The sequence below is a fragment of the Hyaena hyaena genome, unplaced genomic scaffold, assembly GCF_003009895.1.
Source record: "Hyaena hyaena isolate Hyena2069 unplaced genomic scaffold, ASM300989v1 scaffold_194, whole genome shotgun sequence".
NCBI lineage: Eukaryota > Metazoa > Chordata > Mammalia > Carnivora > Hyaenidae > Hyaena > Hyaena hyaena.
Genome location: NW_024080826.1, coordinates 1,932,378 through 1,957,836, shown reverse-complemented (window position 1 = coordinate 1,957,836; position 25,459 = coordinate 1,932,378). Strand labels below are relative to the sequence as shown.

At 49.8% G+C, this 25,459-nt stretch overlaps 1 protein-coding gene across 2 annotated transcripts in view; it reads right to left on the bottom strand.

Moving 5' to 3' along the window:
• The window catches only part of SHC3 (SHC adaptor protein 3), a 98,422-nt gene extending 73,000 nt beyond the window's left edge, over nucleotides 1-25,422 (bottom strand). For both annotated transcript variants that reach the window (XM_039241500.1, XM_039241499.1), the window contains exon 1: nucleotides 24,896-25,422. In XM_039241500.1, coding sequence (XP_039097431.1) covers nucleotides 24,896-25,351 — 456 coding nt within the window. In that variant the 5' untranslated portion in view covers nucleotides 25,352-25,422. The remainder of the gene's footprint in view (nucleotides 1-24,895) is intronic.
• Between the last annotated feature and the right edge of the window lie 37 nt (nucleotides 25,423-25,459).

Below are 25,459 nucleotides of genomic sequence, written 5' to 3'. Positions count from 1 at the left end.
ACCACCATTGCAGATGTGCGACTGTGACAAGAGCCACTGCAGACAGCCAAATATTATGCCCACCGCCAGAGAGCTATTAAATACCACAGCCATCACTGTAGTTATTTGAATACAACCACACCACCACCACCACAACCGAGAAGTGGGAATACTGTGACCACCATCACAGTTATGTGAATACCACTGGCAACACTGCAGTGATATGTAAGTACCATGATCACAACCATCACAGAATTATCTGAATGCCACATCCAGTCTCACAGTTGTGCATTACCAGGACTAAAGTTGCAGAGCCACGTGGACACTACATCCACCAACACACAGAGCTACATCAGTACCATGGTGATCATCACAGAGTTACAGGGAGAACATGCCTGGCTTTGCAGCAACATGCGACCCCCACACCACAACTGCAGCTGTGTAAATACATGTACCACCACCACTACAGACTTATGCAGACACCACCGACACCACAAATACCCCCCAGGCACCACTGCAACTATCTGAACACACCACCAACAGCATCTCATATTTATGGGAAGATGGTGATATTTATTGATGAGGTCTGTGAATACTGTCACCAGCATCACAGTTACATGACTACAACCAACAGCCTCACAGTTATGTGGATACCACTTATGCAAAGGCCACACCAGCCCTGAAAGATTGTGTGAACACCATGAACACCATTTCTGACTTACCTGAAGGCCACGATAGACTTTGCAGAGTGATAGGATTAGCACCTCCAACACGGCCTCAGAGCTTTGTGAAGATCACTGCTACTGCCATGTAGAATCATCTGCAACCCACAACCACCACGACCACGGCAGAGCTAGGAGAATATTGCCACGGCCATCACAGAGATATGTGAACCCCACAACCTTCAGCACAGAGCCATGCAAACCCTGTCACCACCACTGTTGCAAAGCCTTGTGAACATCATGGCTGCCGACCGGGAAAGCTAAGTGATTCGCCTGACTAAAGCTACAGATTTACGTGCATATCACCATCACCACCCGAAAGCGATGTGCTAATGCCAACACCACCATCATCATAGAGTTATGCAGACACCATGACCAAAGTCACGGGGTTGTCTGAGTTATACCACCACCACCGTCACAAGCTACTATGTCACCATCAACTTTGCTCAGTCACGCCAATGCCATGACAAATGAGTGTTGCAAGGTTGTAGGAACACCATGATGAGCTTCACAGACCATGTGAACATAACCTCCACCGACATCACAGGGTCATGTGAATACAAGGCCACTGTCGCGTAGTTATTTGACCATCACCTCCACCACCATCACAGTGGTATGTGAATACTATGACCAATGTCACAGAGTCATGGAAATGACACTGGCCATGTCACAGAGTCACAGAAATGGAACTAGCACAGTTGCAGATTATGTGCATACAGACACCAGCACCACGAAAGAGCCATGTGGACACTATGACCAGTTCCTAGAGCTATGTGACTAGCTAGCCAATGATGCAGCTAGAGGGAATACTACCACCAGTATGATCATAAAGTTAGGTACTACCATGACCAACACCACAGGGTTATGGAGACACCACGACCAACACCACAATGACATCTGAATGCCATCACCAGCACACCACTGCAGATATGGGATACCATGACCATCCCAGCAGGCATATGTGACTACCATGACGAATACCACCACCAGGGTAGGAGAAGTACATGAGCACCACTACCACCAATGTTGCCGTTTTGTGGACACCACCACTGCACTGCACAATTATGTCAACACCATGACAAAGGTGCATCCCTCCACCAGCAACACAGTTGTGTGGAAACTGCAATGTCACAGAATTATTTGAGTACTGCCAACACCGTCACAGTTACATAGGGACCACAACCAACAATACAGAATTCTGGGAGCACCATGACTGTCACACATATGGAACTCTGACCACCACCTCAGCAGTTCTGTGTAATGTAGGTACCACCACCACCACCACCAGCCACGTCATTACTCTCACGGCTGTCAGAGTTGTGCAAATACAAACACTGCTGCCATCCCGAAGTTACTTGAAGACCGTGACCCACTCCAGGAAGGCATATGATTACCACCACTGCCGCGCTGGAGCGTTAGGTGAGTGCCACTACGAGTGTCATAGACCTGAATCATGCCCCACAGGTCTGCAGCAGTCTGCCCTCTTACCATCAATGTTTAAGCAAATTTATCTCTATCCCTCATAATACCATACAGCATCGATCGCTGAATCTTTTCCTATCATGCACAGAAGTATTTCACCTTTGTTCCAATTTGTATTTCCCTGATATCTGTAAGGTAATGTGATTCATCTCACACGTGTGTTAGCCATTTTCACCCCTTTTTCCATTAGCTAACTGTTTTGATCTTGGGCCCAGCTTTCTGTTATATTCCTTACCTTTCTATTATAGATTAATGGGACAGTAATCTCCCATTCAGTCATTTCCCTTTTTTAAAAAAAAAATTATTTCTGAGAGAGAGAGACAGCATGAACAGGGGAGGGTCAGAGAGAGAGGGAGACACAGAATCCGAAGAGAGGCTCCAGGCTCTGAGCTAGCTGTCAGCACAGAGCCCAGTGTGGGGCTCAAACCCACAAACCGTGAGATCATGACCTGAGCCGAAGTTGGACGCTTCACTGACTGAGCCATCCAGGTGCCTCACTTTTTTCTTAATCATAGTGTTTATGTCACTTTTCTTTTATTACAAATAATTTATCAGTTTTCATGGGTTACCTGATGGCCTTTGAGTTTTAGGTCATGTTACAGAAATAGTATTCTGGGTTTTTTTACAAAGCTTTTTTAAGTTTGTTCCTCAGTTTGAACTCGTTAATCCTTTCCTTTTGGGATTTATTTTCGGGGATAGGGTAAGGTGAGTGTGTCTCAGAAGGCGTGCCATTCCCGTGCCCTGTGTGCACAGCACACGCCATACCCTACCATACTCCGCAGTGTGAGCTCTTGTGCGTCCATCATGTACTCACATTTATCAGCCCCTTATCTTTTCATCAATGATTCCCACAGGTATATCTGTCATTTTCTTCTCGGCCCCATTGAGACAGGGAAGCGGAAGCGACCCCATGAGAGAAAAAGCTCGGTTTTTTCCTTTGCTTCTTTTCCAACTGGTATCTTGTTTGGACCTGTACCCCCAGCCCACTCTCCACATGCCTTGTGATGCAGCCAGTGTATGTCCTCCTTGTAAGGGACAAGGAGTTAGCGATTACTCTAGAGCAGATCACATCTGAGGAAGGGCCGGGTGAGACTGACTAGAAGCCACCGCACGTGTATTCCAGACCCCCAAGCTAGACACCTCGACTGACACCAAGGCCTCATAGCTCTAAGGAATAACACCTGGGCCCTCATCTGTGTTCTGAACGGTGCCTGGGCCTGAGGGGACATGTGCACCAGGCCACCACCCAGTAGAAACCCCAGGCCCAGAATGAAGACAAGACTCCCTCTTTTCCTTTCTCAGTCTCCCAGACCCTCCATCTGTATCTCTCGATACAGCTCACTGGACTCAGCTCTCACTTCCTGCTGGCTTGCGTTTGCTTTCCATCCTTTGTGCAGCCCAGGGCTTGTCTGGTCCCATAGGAGCCCCTCGGGGGTCTTGGGACCTGGCCTCTCCCACATCACCACCCTATGTGCACGATTATTCCAAAGTCAGCTTCACAGAATCTTCGCTGGTTATTTGTCATTTTCATCTTCCTCAGAAATTTGTGTTCTTCAAAGTCTTCTTTTATGATTAAACTTTGGAATTAATTTTTTACCCTTTGGGGAAAAAACCCTGTTGAGACTTCATTTGGCATCCCAGTAAAAGTGTAGATTAATTTAGGGGAGAATTGGCTTTTCATATGGACTCTAACAGTCCAAAAACCATGATACGTCTGCTCACATGTGCAGGCTTTCTTGTATTTATTCATCATTAAAGGTTTTCTTCAATTTGGTCTTGCACATTCCTTAAGTTTATTTCATGTTGTGTTTCCTACAATTATAAGTGAGTAACCTCCGGGTTATATCCCTGCTTTCTTTTGTTGGGCTTTGCCTGGTAGAGATCTGCTCTCTCTTTTCAGTGTTGTCTTTGTGATTTCATGTAACTTACCTTTTTTTTTTTTAATTTTTTTTAATGTTTTATTTATTTCTAGGAGAGAGAGAGAGAGCGTGAGCAGGGGAGGGTCAGAGAGAGAGGGAGTCACAGACTGAAGCAAGCTCCAGGCTCTGAGCTGGCAGTCAGCACAGAGCCCGACGCGGGGCTCGAACCCACGAACCGCGAGATCATGACCCAAGCGAAAGTCGGACGCTTAACCGACTAAGCCACCCAGGCGCCCCTAACTTACCTTATTTTTAACCAGTGTGAAATCTTTGACTTTTAATTGGTGGGTTCAATTGATTCATGACTGTTATGATTACTGAGATGTTTGGACCCGTTACTCATGTTTCAATTTATATTTTTCTGGGTCATTTATTTGTGCATTTTCTGATTTCCCCCTTCTTTCTGATGGCTAGAGTGTTTTTACTTGTTTCCTTCTCTAGCAGTTTGGGGGGCAGTCAGTCATCTTATTTTTTACAGTGTTTTACAATTTCTTTTGAGAGAGAGGCTGCAAGTGAGTAAGGGGGAGAGAGAGAGCGAGAAAGAGAAGCAGGGCTCACTTGAAGTAGGGCTTGAACTCATGAACCGAGAGATCATGACCTGAACTGAAGTCAGATGCTTAACTGGCTGAGCCACCCAGGCGGCCCAATGTTTTACAGTTTTTCACATGTATGTAAACATACATTGTTTTTGCGGCTCCAGTTAATCAGTTCTGTGCTGCCTCTGTAAACAGAGTGGTGCCCATGTTGTGCCCCGGCTCCCGCCTGTTTTATGTCCGCCCCTATCAGCAGAGTCGGGGAGTTCTGAGACTCCCCCATCACTGTAAAAAAATATTTTAAGTTAGGCGTCAATAATTATTAAGCATCAGATGTGCCTGTGACTCTTGTTGATTCTTCCCTTATTCTTTTTCTCCTAGCCCACATCCTCCTGTGTTCTGTTTTCATTGTTCTGGAATAATTCTTTCAGAGAGAGTCTGTGGGTGGGTAGCTTTCTGAGTCCTGGCTTTGTCTTCCCACTTGAATGCCAATTTGGGTGGATGTAAGATTCTCGGCTCAATACCTCTCTTCTGACTTCCGACGGTGGTTTGTCTTCCCATCCTGAGCGACCAGAACTCTCTGGGAGTAGCTGGTGTCACTTCCCCTCACAGAGCACTCACAGGATCTCTCTGTCTGGGTCCTTTTGTCCTGGAACGGAGCTTCCACGTGTCGCCAAGCGGGTCTTTTCATCTTTCTTCTGGGAGCCTTGAAAATATAGACACTCTCGTCTCCCTCTGACACTGAACATTTTATTCTCTTTGTTCTCGAATTTCTTTCCCCCCTGCTTTCGTCTTTCCTTTTCCTGGAATTCGTATGATGCAGATGCAGGAACTTTTGGATCCAGACTCTAAGACTTTACACTTTCTTTTGTAAGTCTGTCTTTCAGCCCCACTGGGAGGTTTTCCCAGGTTTGGGGAGGTTTTCTGAGTCCCGTTGTTCAGATTTCATAATTCTTTGCACATCTCTGGAGCCCACTGATTGAGTTTTCTGTTTATACCCTGAATCAATAGGCCTTCTCTCTGCTGGTAAAAAACAGATTCGCCATACAATGGAAAAATCAAAATGTCATTCTCAGTGGTAACCAAAATTTTAAAGAAGTGTGTTGGGGTACAGTGGAAAAGAGAAGTACAGGGTAAATGCCAAAAAACCACAAAGTCTTGCTAAAGGCAATAAATAATACCTAAAATGGAGAAACTCATGATTATGGATAAAAAGCTTAATGGCAAATAGAAGTTCTTCTCAAGGTAATATGAAATCTCAAATAGATTCCAGTTTTTGAGTGGTGTAGGGACTTCACAACATGAATTTAAAGTTCTTCAAGAAAAATATACACAAAAGATGTGGGATTGACACAGGAAGTGTAACAGAATTGAGCTCAGGTGGAGCACAGAGAAAATAAGAATTTAATATACCACAAAGTTGGCACATCACTGCAGAAAGAGTGGATGAACTACTGGGTCAGTGGTACTGGTCTAAATCATAGTTCATCTGGAGGCCAACTTTATTAACTCATGTCATGTCCTGTACAGACAAGCAAATTCCAAATTGGTTAAAAAGCCAAATGGAAAACATTACCTAAAACACTTAAAAGCAGTGAATGCATAGTCAAATAATAAATCAATATTGTGAAATACAATTTAGGAGAATATTGTGACCTTCTCAAGCAAGATAGGGCCCTCCAGAGCCATATAGAAAGTGACGGACATATGGTTACAGGAATTTCTACAGTGTTACTGCAGTAACAATTTGTGTTAGGTAAAACGTAGACAACCATCAAAAGGGAAATGACTGGGGCGCCTGGGTGGCTCAGTCGGTTAAGCATCCAACTTTGGCTCAGGTCATGATCTCACGGTTCGTGGGTTTGAGCCCCGCTTCGGGCTCTGTGCTGACAGCTAGCTCAGAGCCTGAGGCCTGTCTTCCGATTCTGTGTCTCCCTCTCTCTCTGACCCTTCCCTGCTCAAGCTGTCTCTATCTCTCTCTCAGAAATAAACAAACATTTAAAAAATTAAAAAAGAAAAAAGAAAAATGTAATAAACTTAACCAGGGGGAAAAAATTAATGACCAGACTACTCAAAGAGATTCTATGAGTCATTAGGGGAGCTCATCAACTCAAGAGAAAAAAGTGGGTAAGGAAGTAAACAGGAAATTCACGGAGGAAGACATACAGCTGACCAACGTGTCTGTAAGGACTGGTGATCAGAGCAATTAAAATAAACGCCAAACAGAAAGATCATTTTTCACCCAGCTGAGCAGTCACACTGGGTGAGCGCCCTCCCTCATGTTCCTTTAGTACGTCTAATTTGGTGAAACTTTTGGAAGACTCTTTGGAAGTATCTATGGAAATGGAAAACGTGCTTCTCTTTGACCCAGCAACGTTATTTGTAGAGCTTTATTCATGCGTCAGTGCGTGAAATTGTACATACAAAACATTCATTGCCTTGATGCCTGCAGCACAGAATGACAACGTGAGCCCCCTTCTCGAATGTTTATCAATAAATGCATGGCTTAACACATAGGGCACTTCCAGACTGGGATTCTGAATGCGGCCATTTTGTAAATGATTTATGCTCAGAGTCTCCAGGAGACACGCTTCTGTCCTCCACATTGCCTCCTTCAGGCAAAAACACGAAGTAACTGTAGACCTCAGAGCTAGTGTTAGAAAAGTCAGTTAAGTGTCTGACTTCAGCTCAGGCCATCATCTCACGGTTTGCGAGTTCAAGCCCCATGTCAGGCTCTGTGCTGACAGCTTGGAGCCTAGAGCCTGCTTCAGATGCTGTGTCTCCCTCTCTCTCTCTCTCTCTCTCTCTCTCTGTCCCTCTCCTGCTCATGCTCTCTCTCTGTCTCTCAAATTCATAAATGTAAAAAAGTTCTTTTAATTAAAAAAAAAATACTAGTTCAAATTGCACATTACGCTTTAAGGTAATTTCAAGTGGCGGACACACAGAGGAAAGCCTACTGGTGTCTCTGACAGCGGGGTAAACACCAGCGCTGGCAGGAGGGATGACTGGGGCAAACTCATGTGGTGTTTTCTCCCGAAGCTGGACGTGTGTGTTCCCCATGACCCAGCATCTCCGCTCAGAGGGAGATGATCCCATCTGCCCGCCACATCGGTGCACAGACACACTCCCGGTAGCGCTGCTGACGAAGCCTCCAAACTGGAAAGAAAACCAAGTGCCCACCAGCAGGTGGAGAAAAAAACAGAGTAGTCACTTCACCTGCCAACTCCCCACCCCACCCCTGCCACTTGTCCCACGACCAGTGGGACATATGTGCTCTCCCGTGCCTGCAAGCCCCCCTTCCCTCCCAGCCCCTCCCCTCTTTCTCTTCCCAAACCCTGCCAATCCTCAGTGATCCCCATGGAAGATGAGACCCGGAGAAAGGGCCCCTGCCTGCCTCAAGCATAGCATTCCTTATCCCGAGAGACCACTTCCGTGTTGTGCGGCCACGGAGCCCGCACCCGTGTGCATGGTGCCTCCTCACTGTTTTGCTGGGTGCTCGGTATTTACCAGGTAAGAATATCACATTGCCGGGATTCAAAACAGGAAAAATTTAAACCTTGAAAGACTTTCTCGTTGCCATCCCTCCCTGCCTGTCAGTGCCTAAGACCCCATCTGCTCTCCAGGATGCTGAGTTAGTGCCCTGTGCCATCGTCCCCAAATCGAACGCGGGCTCCAGCACCCATTTTCCTATTGTCATTGAGAGGACTCTCCAGGGCTGGGCCTTTCTCCCTCTCCGTTGTCCGGGTGCCTCACACATGATGGGTACAAAGTAAATGTGTGCTGAGCGCATCCACCAAGGGCCAATGAGGCTAGAGATGCTTCTGGATCCCTCTGGGGATCAGAAGCAGATGGCGTATAACGCTTCGTTTGATCATGCAGGAATCTCAGGAACCGTAATTCTCTATTAACTTCTTATTTCACTTATTAGCACCAATTTGTGCTGGTTTCTGATATGTAATATATTTGAACATTCTCTGTGTTTCCCTGAAATTATTCTGGAATTCAGATATCTGGCTGTTCTACAGGCCTTTCGTCGTAGCTGAATTAGTCCAAGTGACTGAGAGCACGCGCAGGGACAGCTCAGGAGCAGTGTGGGGAAGGGCTGGACACTGGCCCCAGCAGAGGAAGAGAGGGGCCAAACTACAGTCTGTTTGCAACAAGCATGTCTGTGATTATCTAAAAAAAATTCTTTTCAAGGAATAACATGTAGACCATAACACTACAGCTATAAATTTCAACATCTCTCAGTTTACCTGGAGGCCAGTTTCCCCCCGTGGAGAGCAGCGTCCTGGACACGGGTACAGGTGACCTGCAGCAGGGGCTACTGGTGCATTTCCTACAAGGTCAGTAGTTCCAATTTCGCTCCTCTGTCTTCTGTTCTTTGAAAAGCATGAGACTATCATTGCTGGTCTGGCTGATGACAAGCGCACAGATTTCTGCATTTTGCTCGCTAGTCAGGCAAGAGTGGACTTGGGACCCACACAGCCCTAGGTTACAGACCCACTTCATGGCTGACCACCTGTGCGAGCCTCCGCAAATCACTGGACACCTTGAGTGCCTGTTTCTTCATCTGTAGGACGAGGTTACCGTGGGAAGTACGGAGACAGCTTGGGTGTAAAGCAAGCAGCGCTGCGCTGACGCATCACCTACATGAGCGATGCGTGCTGTACTCTGAACCCTGACCGTGCATCCTCAGCACGGTCCTACGATTGGCATTTCCAATTGGCTTTTCGTAAAACTTGTTCAGTTCACACATTGGCTCACGGTGTGGAGACCACCTTTCCCTTCCTTCTTTTCCAGCTCTCAGGAGGCCGTCATGGGTGATTTATTTTCATTTTGTTATTTATCTAAATATCATAATGTTGACAATGAACTTTACTCCTCAGAAATGACATGTTACTGACAATTCAGTGCCCTGTCTTTTCCACCCAATCCAGGGAAACAATGTACAGTCGGAACAGGTCCTGCCCCTCCCCCTTCCCAAGACCCTTCTTACTGTGCCCCTGTCATCCAGAGCACCCCATCCCACCCCATCCACACAACCGCCGCCCACCTTTGGACCTTAGACCCTCCATGAAGTCATATACTTCTGGCTCGTTTTATTTAGCACGACGACTGTTTTGTGGTTTTGTTGTACTGAAATATAATTCACGTGCCATAAGTATTCATCACTTTAAGGTGTTCAATTCCATCAACTTCAGGATACTCATGATACTGTACAAGCACCACCACCATTTAATTCCAGAACACTGTCATCACCCTAAAAAGGAACCTGGATAGGGACCCAGGACCACACTCCCCATCCCCAGCTCCTGGCAGCGCCTAATCTACTTTTCGCCTCAGTGGAGTTGGCAATTCTGGGCACTCTCTATAAATGGTATTTGCCCTTCTGTGTCTGGCTTCTTTACTCTGCACGATGTTTCCAAGGTTCACCCTGTGGGCTGTAGCAGTTGTCAGGATTTCACCTCCTTTTATAGCTGAATACTAATCCACCGCATGGCTGGACCACATCCTGTTTCTCCATTCAGCGCCTGTGGACACCTGAGTTGTTTCCACTTCGGGGTGTCCCGAGGAGCACTGCTGTGGACGTCCCCGGACAAGGCTCTGTGGGAACATACGTTCTCAGTTCTCCTGGGCACAGCCCCCGCAGGTCATGTGGTGACTGTTTTCCAGAGCAGCTGCAGCACTTTACATTCCGGGAGTTCAAGTGCTCGGCACCCTTAGGACATCCTCATTGTTGCACATCTTTTCTGTGTAAGCTGACCTCTTGGGTGTGAGGTGGCATCTCACAGTGGTTTCAGTTTGCATCTCCCTGATGATGCTGAGCAGCTTCCCACAGGTTTATGGGCCATCTGCAGGTGTTCTTTAGAGAAATGATTATCCAAATCCTTTGCTTACTTTTCATGGGGCTACTTTTATTTTTATTGTTGAGGTGAAATAGCTCTTTACATCTTCTGTCTTCCAGTCCCTCGGCAGACACATGACTTGCAAACATCTTCACCCCTTGTGCGGCTGTCTTCACTTCCTTCTACCTTTGAGGCACATAAGTTTCTCATTTTGATAGTTCAACTTACCTATTTTTCTTCTGTTGCCTGTGCTTGTGGGGCCGTATTTAAGAAACCCTTGACTAATCCAAAGTCACAAATATTAATCCTTTTGTGTTTCCTATGAGTTTTGTGCTTGTAGCTCTGACAGTTAGGACTTTGATCCATTTTGAGTTCATTTTCCTATATGATGGAGAAAGACTCCAGATTCATTCCTCTGCATGTGGACACCCTGTTGTCCTGCACCATCTGCTGAAAAGACAATTCTCCACTGGCTCTTGTCAACAATCAACATAAATGCACGAGCTAACTCCTGGCCTCTCAATTCTGTTCCATTGATCTAAGTGTCTAGACTTTGGCCAGTAATATGTTTATTTAAATCAGAAAATGTGAGTCTCCCAAACTTTGTTCTTCTTCATCAAGTCAGTTTTGGCTATTTGGGGGCATTGATACAGTTTTAAATTATTTGATTAGTTATTTAGTTAAGTCTCTATTTGATTAGTTTGTTTATTTGGTTAGTTCCTGGCTTCTTCACCAGAACATAAATTCCAAGAGGGCAGAGGCCACGTCTCTTTTTCTCTTCCCAATTGTATTGTTAGCTCCTGGACAGAGCCTGACACGTAGTTGAATAAATGAATGAGTGAACAAATACTCAATTGAGATAATGATAAATAAAAACAGCTTAAATATTCAAAACTAGGAAAACATTTAAGTAAGATACAATATATTCATAGCATGGATTATTATGCAACTGTTAAAAAACATGCCTTCTGATAATATTTAATGATTTGGAGAATCACTGAGCCTGATCTCAATTTTGCATAAATGAAAATAAGGGATAAGAAAAAATCAGGGAAATTTTAATAAAAGTCATCATGGAAGACTGTGAGGACAGTTTTAATTTCTTCTTTTGCTCTTCTGTATGTTCTGCTTTTTCTGCAAATAGCGTGTACTGCTTCCATAAAAGAAAGCCACACACTATTAACTAAAGGCCCAAGGGTGTCTGGTTGTGCCCAGACTCCTGGATTTGCAGGGATAGTCAGTGGGCTGCCTGCTAGGATTCTGTTTGTGGAGTCGAATCCTAGTGACTGATGGATTCAGATTCTACTGGGGAGGCAGCCACATGTGAGGAGCTGTTGTCTGGGAAACCGGGCTGGTAGATATGGGCTGTAAGCTCAGTGTAAACGTGCCCCTACCCCGGTTTCATTTCTGACATGGTGAAACATCCCTTAACCACCTGTAAGAAGCAATGCTGAGGGTGGGGGTGTGAACCTCACCTCTTCCAAATCCCAGTGGGGATCAGTGGGGACCAGGGCTCCTGAAGCCACAAAGGTACTACTACCCACGCAACCTGGCTTCAAACATCATCAACTACAATAGCTTTGAAGTTATTGGAAAGTTACTATGCACACTGAAGGAATGGCCATACCTAACAGCACTAATATAACCAATACTGTTAAGTGTATTTTCATTTAAAAGGTCACGGACGTTGGGGCACCAGGGTGGCTCGATTGGGGGTTCGACTTTGGCTCAGGTCATGATCTCATGGTTCATAGGTTCGAGCCCCACTTTGGGCTCTGTGCTGACAGCTCATAGCCTGGAGCCTGTTTCAGATTCTGTGCCTCCTCTGAGACCCCAGAGGGTCTCTCTCTGACCCTCCCCTGCTCAAGCTGTCTCTCTCAGAAATAAATAAAACATTAAAAATTTTAACAATTAAAAAAAAAATAAGGTCACGGACATAAACTAATCGATGGTGGCAAAAGTCAGAATGCCGGACACCCTACTGACTGGTCGGCGCTCGAGGGAGCCTGGAGGGGCCCGGGAATCTGCTTTAGATCTCGGTCAGGTGCCTGTGTGGATGGCCCCACATATGCGGGTATATGTGCTCACCGATCTGAACGTTTAAGGTTGCATGGTTTACTGCGCACTGATTGCAAAAGTAAAAAATAAAAAAGATCGCTGCTTTTAAGACAGCCCTTGAGATTATTTTTAACGTTCATCTTTTTCTGGCAAATAATGTGTGTTCATTATACAAAACTTTGGAAAATACCAAGAGCATCAAAACATTAAAACCATTTATAATCAATCCGCCGGCACAACTTGACATTGTGATAAATGCACTGGGAAGTCGTCTAACAGCTCGGCTCTGTTCTCTGGCTTCTGGGCGGCTGGCAAGCGCTTTACCAATGCCAGCAGCTGCGGCTGCCCCAACCACGTCTGCTCCCAGCATCCAGCCGGCTTCCCCCCAAAGCCTCCAAGGCCAGCTGCGATTCCTACCGGGTCATTCACTCCCCTCCAGGATGGGCTGTGCCACCACTGCCATGGCCCCAAAGCAGGGCGCAGGAAGGGCGCTCATCCCTCCACCTTTCCCGACTCACTGCACCTGCATACCTGCCTGTGGGGCAGATTCACCTGCGTCAGAAGGCGCCGTGGCCGGGGCTGGCATCACGACCCTGTCCTATGACAGAACTCTTCCTTGAATAAAGGCACCCTGTCCTCTCCCACAGAAGGCAGAGGCTGGCCCTGACCCCCGGAGCTCTGGGCACCCGAGCCATACTCCAGGACAAGGACCACAGGCGGCCCGAACGGGAAACACTCATCTGCCACCTGCCAGGCCCGGGGCTGGCCACCCTACAAATGCTCACTTGCTAAGCTGCCCCCGGGTCCCCGCAGACGGCACTGTGCTCACCCCCACTGTACAGGAGGGACCTGAGGCTCACAGGCACCCTGGGGAAGCGGAGGTGAAAGGTGGACCTCTTGCCATGAGCCCCGGGGCACCTGCTGTGGCAGCTGAGCCAGCGCGTGCCTGCACGGCGTGCACGGGGGTGCGTGGGCTGGCGCTGCGGGACAGCCTGAGGGCACAGGCGTGCACTGAGACAGGTGACCCCCGCCTTCAGCTTTCCTGTTTCTTTTGACCGGTTTCTTTTCAGTCCCCGACAGGACGTCAGCCACCTGCGTACAGCAGACCCTTACGTCTAAGCTTCCTTCTCCATCTTTCGTCCCCCAGGGAAAATTATATGAACACAAGTGCCATACAGGCTTCCATCAAAGGACCCAGGAAGCCTTTATAAATGCTGGCTGCTGGCGTGTGTCATCCGTCTCACGCACGCCGAGGACGCTGAGTCACAGGGAGGAAGTATGACCGGGGCTCGCTGAAAAGGAAACCACTGTGCTCCACTTCATCTGAAAATCACAGCAGTGCAATTGGCCGCATCTGCTCTTCAAAGCCAAAGGGAAAGAGGGAAGAAATACTCCAGAAATACATGCTGGTATTACAGCTAAAGCCGCGTCACAGCTGATGTGTGAAGGAGGCAAAGCTGACCAGCCCTTTTTATCCGAGCGTGTCCCCATTTACCACCGCTGTCCTCATTCTGACACCGAGCTAGCTGCTGGGTCTTAGAAAATGCGATCTCTCCCCTTGAGCACTGGTTTTCTCACCCTTGTCCTCCACAAAATAAATGAACAGATTATTGGACAGGATGGCCCCGGAGCGTCCGCTCAGCATCCTCTGTGGGCTGGGGGCCAAGAGCCTTCTTTCCTGCAGACCCACCGGGCCACGGCCCTGGACTCAGTCCGGGGCCTCTGGTGCACTGGACAGCACTGTGTGTGCAGGCCTGGCTTTGCGTCCACTCTGCGCCACAGGCCCTTTGCCCGGAGCTGCCCCCACTCTCTTTGCTCCTAGGAAGCAGCCGTCAGCCGCGTCTGCCCCGGGAAGGCTGAGAACGGGGGGCCAGGCTGGCTTGGAAGACGTCGACAGATCGATCTGTCCAGACAACCCCGTTTCATTCCTGCCAGTGGTGATTTGGGTCTTCTCTCCTTTTATCTTTGCCAGGCTTGCTGGGTTTATCCATCGCATTGATTTTCTTTTTCACAGAATCAGATTTTTGTTTCATTGATTTTTCTCCTATTGACTTTCTGTTTTTCATTTCACTGATTTCTGCCTTTCCCTGTTTTATTTCCTTCCTGCTGCATTCCGTTTATTTTGTTCTTCTTCCCCAGTGTCTTGGGAGAGACGTTTGGATTATTGGTGGGAGACATTTTCTCTTTCTCAGCATAAGCACTCGCCGCCACAGATGCCCTGCTTGCTCTGTCGGCACGCACAGCACAAACCTTCATGTGTGGTGCCTTCCTCTGTATTCAATTCTGTGTGTTGTTCAATCTCCCTTGAAATCTCTCCTTTGTCCTTTGTTATTTTTAGGCCTGTTGCCTAACTTCCAAGTGTTGGGAGATTTCCTGTTGCCTTTCTTTATGAATTCCTAACTTGAATCCATTCTGGATTTTTGACTATTTTAAATTTGCTTGGATGTGTTCTGTGAGTCCAGGTAGGGTCCTGTCTTGTTGGCTGTTCACGGGCACAAAGACACTCTGCTGTGGCTGCACGGAGTAGTCTGTGTGCAACTGCTAGATCCTGTTGTTGACTGTCGCTCAGTTTTGTGTATCCTTGCTGATTTTCTGTGTGGAGCCCATGAACAGTTCGGGCGGGCTGCTGTGACCGTGGGCACGTGCAAGCATTTTTGTACTTGTCTCTGTCCTGAGAATGAGCTCATGTCACACACGCATTGCTACATCATGCTATTCTCACCTGAGAGTTCCTCATGAACATCTTTTCCAGTCAGCTCTAACAGGACTCAAATTCTCTGTTTTAAATGACTGCATGTTGGGGCACCTGGGTGGCTCAGTCAGTTAAGCATCTGACTTCAGCTCAGGTCATGATCTTGCAGTTCATGAGTTCGAGCCCCGTGTCAGGCTCTGTGCTGACAGCTCAGAGCCTGGAGTCTGCTTCAGATTCTGTCTCCCTCTCTCTCTGCCCCTCCCCTGCTTGCACTCTCTTACTCTCTCAAACATAAATAAATATTAAAACACATTTTTATTTAAAAAAATTAATAAAAATAAAATAAATGGCTGCATGTTGCTGTGTGGTGTGAACACACCAGAATTCACACACACCCCCCACCACCACCCAATCTGTTACGGGACATTGTGTGATGGGTGGCAGAATTCCCAGAGACAGTTCCTCTGGCTGCTCGATTGCGATTCTGACAGCTGACAGTGGCTGATGGGAGCTCACAGTAGTCAGGTGGCCTGCTGTAGGCAGTGGGGGGCAGGGTAGGTGGCAAAGGCGAGACTCCACTGAGCCCTTTAATAATAGGAAGTGTGGCTCGGCCCACAGCAGACGAGCCATAAGGAGAGCCCTACCCCCCTTCTGGAGGCAAGGAACAGCTGTGTCTTAGGCAGAGACAGACGAACCCACGGTTTCATGTGCATGTGAACGAAGGTCCGAATTCTCCTCAGGACAGGACAGAACTCTAAAAATAAAATATGCAGCATGCCAAACCTGCCCTGGCATTTCCACTGCTTTCCATACATGAGCCGAGTCTCGCCCACATCACCCACAGCTGGGATGTGAGCGGCTCAGACGCAGGAAATAGCAAGGTCCGCTCTGCGTACACAGAGGAAGACACATCAGCTTACAGAAAAGGAGGGGGGGGGCCTGTCACCTGGTAAGGAAGGAGGTCAGCTCTGTAAGCACCAGCCATCCCTGAGGGACAGAAGGGGCAGCGTCAGACCATCCCCTCCAGCAAATGGGGAGCATCCCCCCACACATGGCCGCTGATGTCTTGCATCCCTCTGACCCAGTCTGGGTGGAACGTCTTCCCCTCCCTGGGCCAACGCCAGGCCCACGGTCCCCTCGGAAGCACTTCTTGCTCTGACTCTCCCTTCTTGAGCGTCCCCCACCCCTGCCTGCGCACACGTGGACAGCCTCTGGGGCCCGGGACACACCCCCGCCCTCTGTGAAGCCTTTCCTGCCAGTTCCAGCCCGCTGGCCCCCTCCCCAGGCCGCCAGCACGGGACTGAACACAACACTTTGTCTTCTAATTTCTTTAGGTTTCTTTTTTTAAATTTCTTTTAATGTTTATTTATTTTTGAGAGAATGAGCATGAGGGAGGGGCAGAGAGAGGGAGACACAGACTCTGAAGCAGGCTCCAGACTCTGAGCCATTAGCATAGAGCCCAATGCGGAACTTGAATCCACAAACCGTGAGATCATGACCTGAGCTGAAGTCTTAGCTTACCTGTTGGAAGCCACCTGGGCACCCCCGACATTTTTAAAATGCAGCACCTTTTCCTGCTCAACGGAATGGTACATTCCTTTTGGAAAATAGCCCAAAACCTCCTTGGAACTGACAATCCCCCTGCAAGGGAAGGCACGGACAGAGCCGCAAAAGTACTCCCTGCACCCACCTCCCCTGCTCTTCTCCTAAGTCGTGGTCTCCAGGGAGGTGGGGACACATGCATGTGCTCAGGAGTTCAGCGCTCTATGTGGACAGGTCCTGCTGAAACCAGGCGATGCAGTATTTAACCTCCATAACGACCACTCATGGCTCTCATTAAAGCTGCTCGTCTTGGGGCACCTGGGTGGCTCAGTCGGTTGGGCATCCAACTTCGGCTCAGGTCATGATCTCATGGTTCGAGCCCTGCATCGGGCTCTGTGCTGACAGCTCAGAGCCTGGAGCCTGTCTCAGATTCTGTGTCTCCCTCTGTCTCTGACCCTCCCCTGCTCACGCTGTCTCTATTTCTCTCTCAAAAATAAATAAAACATTAAAAAAAAAAAAAAGCTGCTCCTCTTACCAAACCCAGCGGCAATTAGCTTTTAAGAGAAGTCGCGGGTCTGCTAATAACACTTCCCATCCACTGAGCAGCTCTTGCGGACCCGGGGCGGGCCATGCCAGACGTGCCAGTTCACAGGAGGAATAGTTATCGAGGAATTTTTTAACAGAACGGAGTCCAGAATGTGCCTGTTTGGAGTTACATTCTTAATAGCCAATGACGTGTAAATAGGCCCCAGGTCACCCTCCTGACCGTCTGCTCTGACCATCCTGACCCTCCTGACCTTTTCTTCTGTCTCGTTCTGCAGCGGCCCACGGTCACCTGTCCGCCATCTCTGTTGTTACCTGCAGATCACGGGCTCTGTCCCAGGGGGACCCAGGGAAGAACTGGCGGCTCACCATCCCCGCAGCCATGGCTGTTGGCCTTGCCACACACCGAACCCCTAAGGAGTGACTTCCCTGACAGCAGATACCATCCGACTTCTCTGGGTCCTCAGGGGCCCCAGTGGTGGGCTCGTGCTGCAGACGCACAGCCCCAGGGCCCTCGTGGAGAGATCCTTAGCCTGAGTCCTGAAGACTATCAGACCATCATCAGAATAAAGGCCAAGACGGTGGAAAGAAGGGCCCAGATGGGGAGAACTGAGCGAAGGTCAGTGGGGCCGCTGGTTTTGGGGGAAACGAGCAGTTTCCGCGGCTGCAGTTTTGGGGCCTGGGGTGCAGGTGACGAGCTCCAGGGCTGGAGGGGCCAGATCCGAACGTGTGCGCCCTCCCGAGGCGCCGGGCGGGCCTCTGTAAGCAATTCTGGCAGCTGAGTGCACTCAGCCAGGAAGCAAGACACGTAGGTTACAAAGGTGATTCACCACATTTAACAGAAAAGGGGTGAAAATATATATTTGCCTCCCTAGATGCCAAAAAAACCCTGGAAAAAATACAACAACCATTTCAGATTTTATTTTGGAAAGCTAGGGGTATAGGAGATATTTCTTAAAGGGGGTTCCAGCAGCCCTGGGGTGGGGGAGGCACAGACCAGGCACATCCCGGCCCCTGTCCCGGCCCCGGTGGGGGAGACACAGGACGTTGGTGGTGATGCTGCCTCAGCTGGAAGTTGGTACTTCCCGCATGTGCGGAACCGGAGCAAGGTGTGAGGCTAGCGGTACAGGTGCACACACCCCACGGGCGACCCCCAGCCCTGTGCTTAAGCCCCCCCCCCCGAGAAAGATATTCCTTATCCACTGCATACTGTAGAGTGTTTACACTGAAATTCAAATGTTTCTTTCCGTTCTTCCCTCAGGAAGTACGCACAACCAGTCATTTCCCTCCATTTAAGCTGAAACCATCGGACTTCTGAATTAGATCATTCTACCTGACTTCATGGGCCCCGGCTGATTTTCATCTAAACTGCTGAGTCCTCACCGTACTTCCTGTGAACCCGCCAGGCCTCCGGGAGCGGCGCCCTGGGGCCTGGCCTCGGCTGCCCTGCAGGCCGCACACCCGGACACCGTGGTGCAAGCCGCTCTCCGCAGGTGCGGGGATGGGTCCACAAGACAGCAGCCGCTTCCCCGGAGGCAGGGACTCCACATGGCGAGGCCCACCCGCCACACATGCCCTCTGCCTCCTGCGCGGCCACAGGGAGGGTCTGCAGCCCCAGCGCTGAGGAGCCCCAGCCTCCACGACCCACCCGGGCCGCGTCCCCGCGCGGAGGCAGTCCAGCGAGGCTGTGGGCGCCATGCGCCCTGGGGACAAGCTCCTGGCTGGAAAGGAGGGCCCGCACGCTCCCCCTGCCTCTTGCCCCAAATCCTCCGTTCCCAGACCTGTGTGCACATAACCTGTGGCTCCTTTCCTCACAAAGAAGACACACGCAGGGATGAAAGGCAGTGGGGACATGGGGAAGACCAAGGCCACTCCTTATAGGACTACAGTGACCAATAGCTCATCTTTTCCCGGAATCATTTTCTGTTAGACCTGAATATAAAACAATGAATGAGGGAATCAGGTATTTCTGGAAATATGACATTTACTTTTTCTTTTTTAAAAAAAAATTTTAATGTGTTTTATTTATTTCTGAGAGAGAGAGAGACAGCATGAGCAGGGGAGGGTCAGAGAGAGAGGGAGACACAGAATCTGAAGCAGCTCCAGGCTCTGAGCTGTCAGCACAGAGACCGATGCAGGGCTTGAACCCACAAACCATGAGATCACGACCTGAGCCGAAGTTGGACGCTTAACCAACTGAGCCACCCAGGCACCCTGACATTTACTGTTTTCTAACAAGAAAGAAAACAGCCCCTGTTCCAAAGTCATCACAAGCTGTCTAATGTGTGTGTGTGTGTGTATGGTGTGTGTGTTGTGTGTATGTAAATGGTGTGTGGTGTGTATGTGTATGGTGTGTGGCGTGAGTGTGGTGTAGGCTGTGCATATGTGTGTGTATAGTGTGTGTGGTGTATGATGCACACATATGTAACACATTTCCTATACTTGTGTCACATAAAAAGAGATGATACAACTTGTAAATTAAACTAATAATTTTGTTTCTTAATCTCAAAAGAATCTCTTAAACTTTTTCAAACTACTTGGATGATATTTACACGGAAGCCACATATAATGAAATTTTCAACAAATTTTTAAAAATATCAACTTTCAAGTTTCTACTGCACATCAGATGACAATTTCTTAATCCAGAATTAAAGCAAAATCTGATCCGCCGCACGGCGATGCTGCGCCACGGCCACGCTGAAGGGGCTCTGTGATGCCCTGCTCCTGATGTCAAGGGAAGAGCACTGAGACCCACAAGATCTGAGGTACTGTTTAATGTTTTTAAAATACTTATTTATGTTGGAGGAGAGCGCAAGCAGGGGAGGGACAGACAGAGGACAGGGGATCTGAAGCGGGCTCTGCGCTGACAAGCTGACAGCAGGGAGCCGATGTGGGGCTTGAACCCACAAACTGTGAGATCATGACCTGAGCTAAAGTTGGATGCTCAACCACCTGAGACCCCCAGGCGTCCCAGATTTAAGGTGTTTTTGTAGACACTGAGGCAAGTGGAAAAAACACCAGTTTAGAGTAAGATTCAGAGTAAGTGCGGTTTCTAAAGACCATCGATGAGGAGCAACAGAACATTTATAAATAAAACTAATCATTTTTTCCGATGATAAATATTATCAGATTCACAAGTGGGAGAAACAAAATAATTTTTAAAACAGAGCTCTTGTGAAAACAAGGTTTCATTCCAAACAAGCACAGCCCCGCAGAGGAGAAAAGTCAGTAGCTCTTGGGCTGTTAGACTCTCCTGTGAATAGCCTGTAACTCGGACTGTCAGGAAGAGCAGACGGGACTCTGTGGGTGCCGGAGGGACGCGGCACACAATTCCTGTCTGAGTGTTGAGGTGAGCCCCCAAAGTGAGCTCCTCACCTGGGCCCACAGTCCTTGCCGGGGGCACTGGGGGCGGTCCTAAATCCACTCACTTCTTTCCCTGTTTTGAGTCTGCAGTGTAATGTGCTGTAAGGAGAGCCTGTCCCTTGAGGACCCTGGGAGTGCCGTTAGCCCACACGGTGCGGCACCCATCGGGCAGGGTCGGGCTAACCTCCGGGCTGCGCTGGCCTCAGACGGCTCCTCTACGGTGGCCTGCACTCTCCTTAGCGACACACCCCCTCATGCACACTGATGCAGCCGCTCTGGGAAACAGTGGAGGTTCTGCAAAAAACGAAAAATAGAACTGTCCCATGACCCAGCAATTGCACTTATAGGTATTTATCCAGGGGATGCAGGTGTGCTGTTTCGAAGGGGCACACGCAATCCACTGTTTATAGCAGTGCTGTCAACAACAGCCAAGCTATGGAGAGAGCCCAAATGCCCACGAACCGATGAATGGATAAAGATGTGGTGTGTATGCGCAGTGGAATACTACTTGGCAATGACAAAGAATGAAATGTGGCCATTTGCACCAACGTGGATGGAACTGGAGGGTATTTTGCCAAGTGAAATAGTCAGAGAGAGACAAATCTATGCTTTCACTCATACATGGAATTCAAGACATAAAACAGATGAACATAAGGGAGAGGAAGGAAAAATAAGAAAAACAGAGAGGGAGGCAGACCATAAGAGACTCCTTAATACAGAGAACAAATTGAGGGTTGGTGGGGGAGGGGGGAGGGGCATTAAGGAGGCGCCTGCTGGGGTGTGCGCCGGGTGTCCTACGTAAAGGATGAGTCACTGGGTTCTACTCCTGCAGCCAAGACTGCACGGTGTGTTAACTAGTCTGAATTTAAAAAAAAAGAACCGACACCCCCCCACCCCCATTCATGCCTCTCTCTCCTTCCCAGGCTGCTCACCCTGCGGGCTTGTGCCTGGAGCACCGAACATCGCCTGGGAACCTGCCGACACCGGCGGCACCGCCAGCCACGCGCACGCCGGCGAAGCCGGCTTGGACTTTTGGGCCATAGAATTTTAAGGTGAGCAGCAGAGTAAGTAATACTTACTTTCTATCAGCCTCTTCCGTCCAAATATAAAGTCATTTGAAAGTGGAATTGTAATGAAAATATTCATTGTTCTTTGATGGTGTGTGACCGAAAGAGAAAGCCACGGGCTGGGCCCCCTGAGGCGGGTACGCGGCACACCGCCCGAGGCCTCCCACCACCGCGGTAATTCCCGACCCGGGGGCTGCAGCGAGCCTCCCTGCTGTGTGGCCGCGTGTGCAGGGCTGACTCAACAGGCTGAGCCCCGAACGCTCCTGTTACTCAGGAGCCTTCTCCGTCTTCAAATCCCATATCCTTCATTAATTAACATCACAGCCTGCTGGTCACACACTTTGCTGTTTCCTAGGTGAGCCAAACACAGCGGGCTCCTGCCCCTCCAGGCCCTCCTCCCAGGTAACCAGATGGAGTTGAAAGATTTTTAAATAACAAACCTTGTATATAATATTCTCAGGTGTCATGGCGGGTGTCTCTAAAAGGGGGCAAAACCAATCATTATAGGAGAACTATATTATCCTGTAATGTCCTATATTATATCCTATAATATAACCATTACAGCAAACGAATTTTCCAGAACTTAGAAAAACCGGGGAGGGGGTTCCTTAATTTAGAAGTAAATTTAAATCGGGGTTCTTGGGTGGCTCAATTGCTTGGGCATCTGACTTTGGTTCCGCTCATGATCTCAAGATCCATGGGTTCGAGCCCTGCGTCAAACTCTTGCTGACAGCTCAGAGCCTGGAGCCTGCTTCGGGTTCTGTGTCTCCCTCTCTCTCTGACCCTCCCCTACTTGCCCTCTGTCTCTCTCTCGCTCAAAAATAAATAAACATTAAAAAAATAGGGGCGCCTGGGTGGCTTAGTCGGTTAAGCGTCCGACTTTCGCTTAGGTCATGATCTCGCGGTTCGTGGGTTCGAGCCCCGCGTCGGGCTCTGTGCTGACTGCCAGCTCAGAGCCTGGAGCCTCTTTCGGTCTGTGACTCCCTCTCTCTCTGACCCTCCCCTGCTCACGCTGTCTCTCTCTCTCCTAGAAATAAATAAAACATTAAAAAAAATTTTTTTTAAATAAACATTAAAAAAAATAAAGAAGTAAATTTAAATCAAACAGAATAATTAGTTCTTTCCCAAACCCGCAGCTTTTAGATTTACAAGCAACGCATAGTCATATAAGAGACTCTCTTTCTCTCTACCTGAGAGACTTCTTGTGAAGCCAAGAAACTGATAAAAACTATTCACAAATCAGCAAACGATATCACGTTAAGATTTTCTTTTCAGTCTTGTGATTTTTCAAGAAAATAAGTCCATGAGGTTCAACAAAGCAGCACGGGCCACGAGGAAGTGCACACCAACAGAGGGCCACGTGATAACGTGAGTCAAACGCGTGTGCGAGAAACCGTCCTTAGCGTCTGACCTCCTTGCTGTGCGGTTCCACACTTCCCCGGGGAAGCCTGAGCTGATGTTCACACGACCACTGTTCTCAGCCAGGGGCGAAGCAGGCTACGGCACCCAGCGCTGGGTGCCCCCAGGGCACTGCCGCCATTTACTGGAGGCACAGGAAAGTGACTCCCCCCCAGACCCAGAGGCTGGGGCAGCCCAGCCTTCCGCCCCTCTAAGCTCAGCTGCTGCTGGAAATGCCGCGGCCTTAGGTCCGCAGGACGGCCCCGCGGGGCTGCCCTCCTGGGCTGTGCTCATCTGAGTCCAGCCACGACTGACCCTTCGACCTGGACATCCACCGTCATTCTCCACAAAGCAAGAGCAAAGCCCTAAGCGAAGGGAATGATCTTTTTTTAAAGGAGAACTTTAAAGACCTAAGTTTGAGAATTCTCCCTCCATTTCAGAACTGCCTTCTGTGTTCCACACGATAGGTACAGAAAGCTCTCCCAAGGTCTGTCTGTCTTAAACATAGGCTTTTTTTGGTGTTTGTTTGTTTTTTAGATAGCAATTATATGAGCACACTAAAAGTAATATTCTCCAGAGCCGCTATTTCACCTCAACGTGGTCAGGGTTTTTTGTTTTGTTTTGTTTTGTTTCTTTTTGCTTTGGCTCCTGGTTATATAATTTAAAGACAGACTACAGGAAGAATCATTGTCCTTTATCATAAACGCAAGCAGACGTGCATAAGTTATGCTGATCGGCGCCTCTCCTGTAAACCATTAATTCATTTTCAGATGGTAAGATTTCGATTTAAAAACAGCCTCAAGGGGACGAGAGGGCTCCATTTTTAACACCGGAGATAACATTCCTTTGTCAGTACTTTTTAGACAGTTAACCACAGTCCACAGTTAACTGCTTCCTTTACTATTTTGGTTGCCAGACTGCCTAGATACAACACTTTACCTGAAGCTGTGTCTGCTGGATTGTGAAACTGAATCTGCAGCCAAGTATGTGCAAGCCAGACACCCAGTGGGGCACTCGGTGTGCTTGACAACACCGGGGAGACAGTGTGTGGCTCTTTTCTTTTCAAACAAGCAGCCATGTGTCGGAGTGGCCTGCCTGCTCAGCCCTTCCCCCAGCCGGCGGTGGCGGCCCAGCTGCAGAGCCCGGTGACGCTCACCACCACCGTCCAACAGGCTGGAGGACCGGAGCCAACCGACAGGTGCAGGCTGTCTGTTCTAAACATCATAAAATATTTGTATAAAGGAGGAATTTTATGGACCACATTGGGCACGACTGGGTAATTCTTTGTGCTGAAGGAAAAATCTGGAGCCGGCAGCTCCAGGGCCCACGCTCAGCCCCCTTTGGCCTATTTAGAAGGAAGACGACAGCCCCAGGGAAAAGCGGTCCCACATTCTCCTCTGCTGCTGTGACCCAGAGCCCTCGGGTGTGGAAGGCGAGGCGGCAGCAGGAGGACCTCGCTGGGGAAGAAAGTCCAGGCGGCTTACGTAAAGCAAGCCGGCGCCTGGCCTGCGCAGCCGGGAGCCGCGGGAGCCACAGCGCGCAGCCGGCCTCGGGGCGGACGCGGCAGAAGTAGTGCCGCCGCCCGCGCCTCCCGGCGCAGGGAGGGGGCTCTCCCCGGCGCGCTCACTGCACGGGCCCGATGCCCACGTCCCGGGGACAGGGGCCGTGCCCGCGGGGCGCCGCGAGTGGGCAGAGGCGCAGCCCCGAGGAGAGAGCAAGCCACCCACCCCGCGGCCCGCGCCCGCACCCACCTTGACGACGTAGGTGACTCCGGCCCCCAGCACCTGGTCGCTGGCGTGCGGGGCGCGCGGCGGCGGCTGGTCGCCGGGCCGGCCCTTCCTGGCGGCGCGCATGGCCGGGGCGCCGGGGCCGGGGCGCGCGCTGCCGTCCGGGGCGGCCAGGCTGGGCGCGCTGCAGCTGCCCGAGAGCCGCGCGCCCGCCCGCGCCCCGGCCGCCGCGCGCCCGCGGAGGCCCGAGCTGGAGAGTTTCAGGTGGGACACCTTGTGGAGCAGGTGGCCCAGGCTGCCCGGCCCATCGTCGGGCGCCCTGCGCAGCGCGTCTCCGGACACCAGGTAGGGGGGCGCCGCCGGGGCCGCGCGCGCCGCCGAGCCCTTGCCGCCGCCGCTCACCGACAGGCTGTGCAGAAGGTCGTCGACCGATGTCACCGAGTCGTTCCTGAAGCGGTTGTACTTGGTGCGTGGAAGCATGCCCCTCCGTGGGCCCGCCGCATCCGCCCGGGCGCTGCAGGGGCGAGCGCGGCCCGGCGGGACGCGGCGGCCGGGACAGCGGGCGGGGGGGGGGGGGGGGGGGGGGGG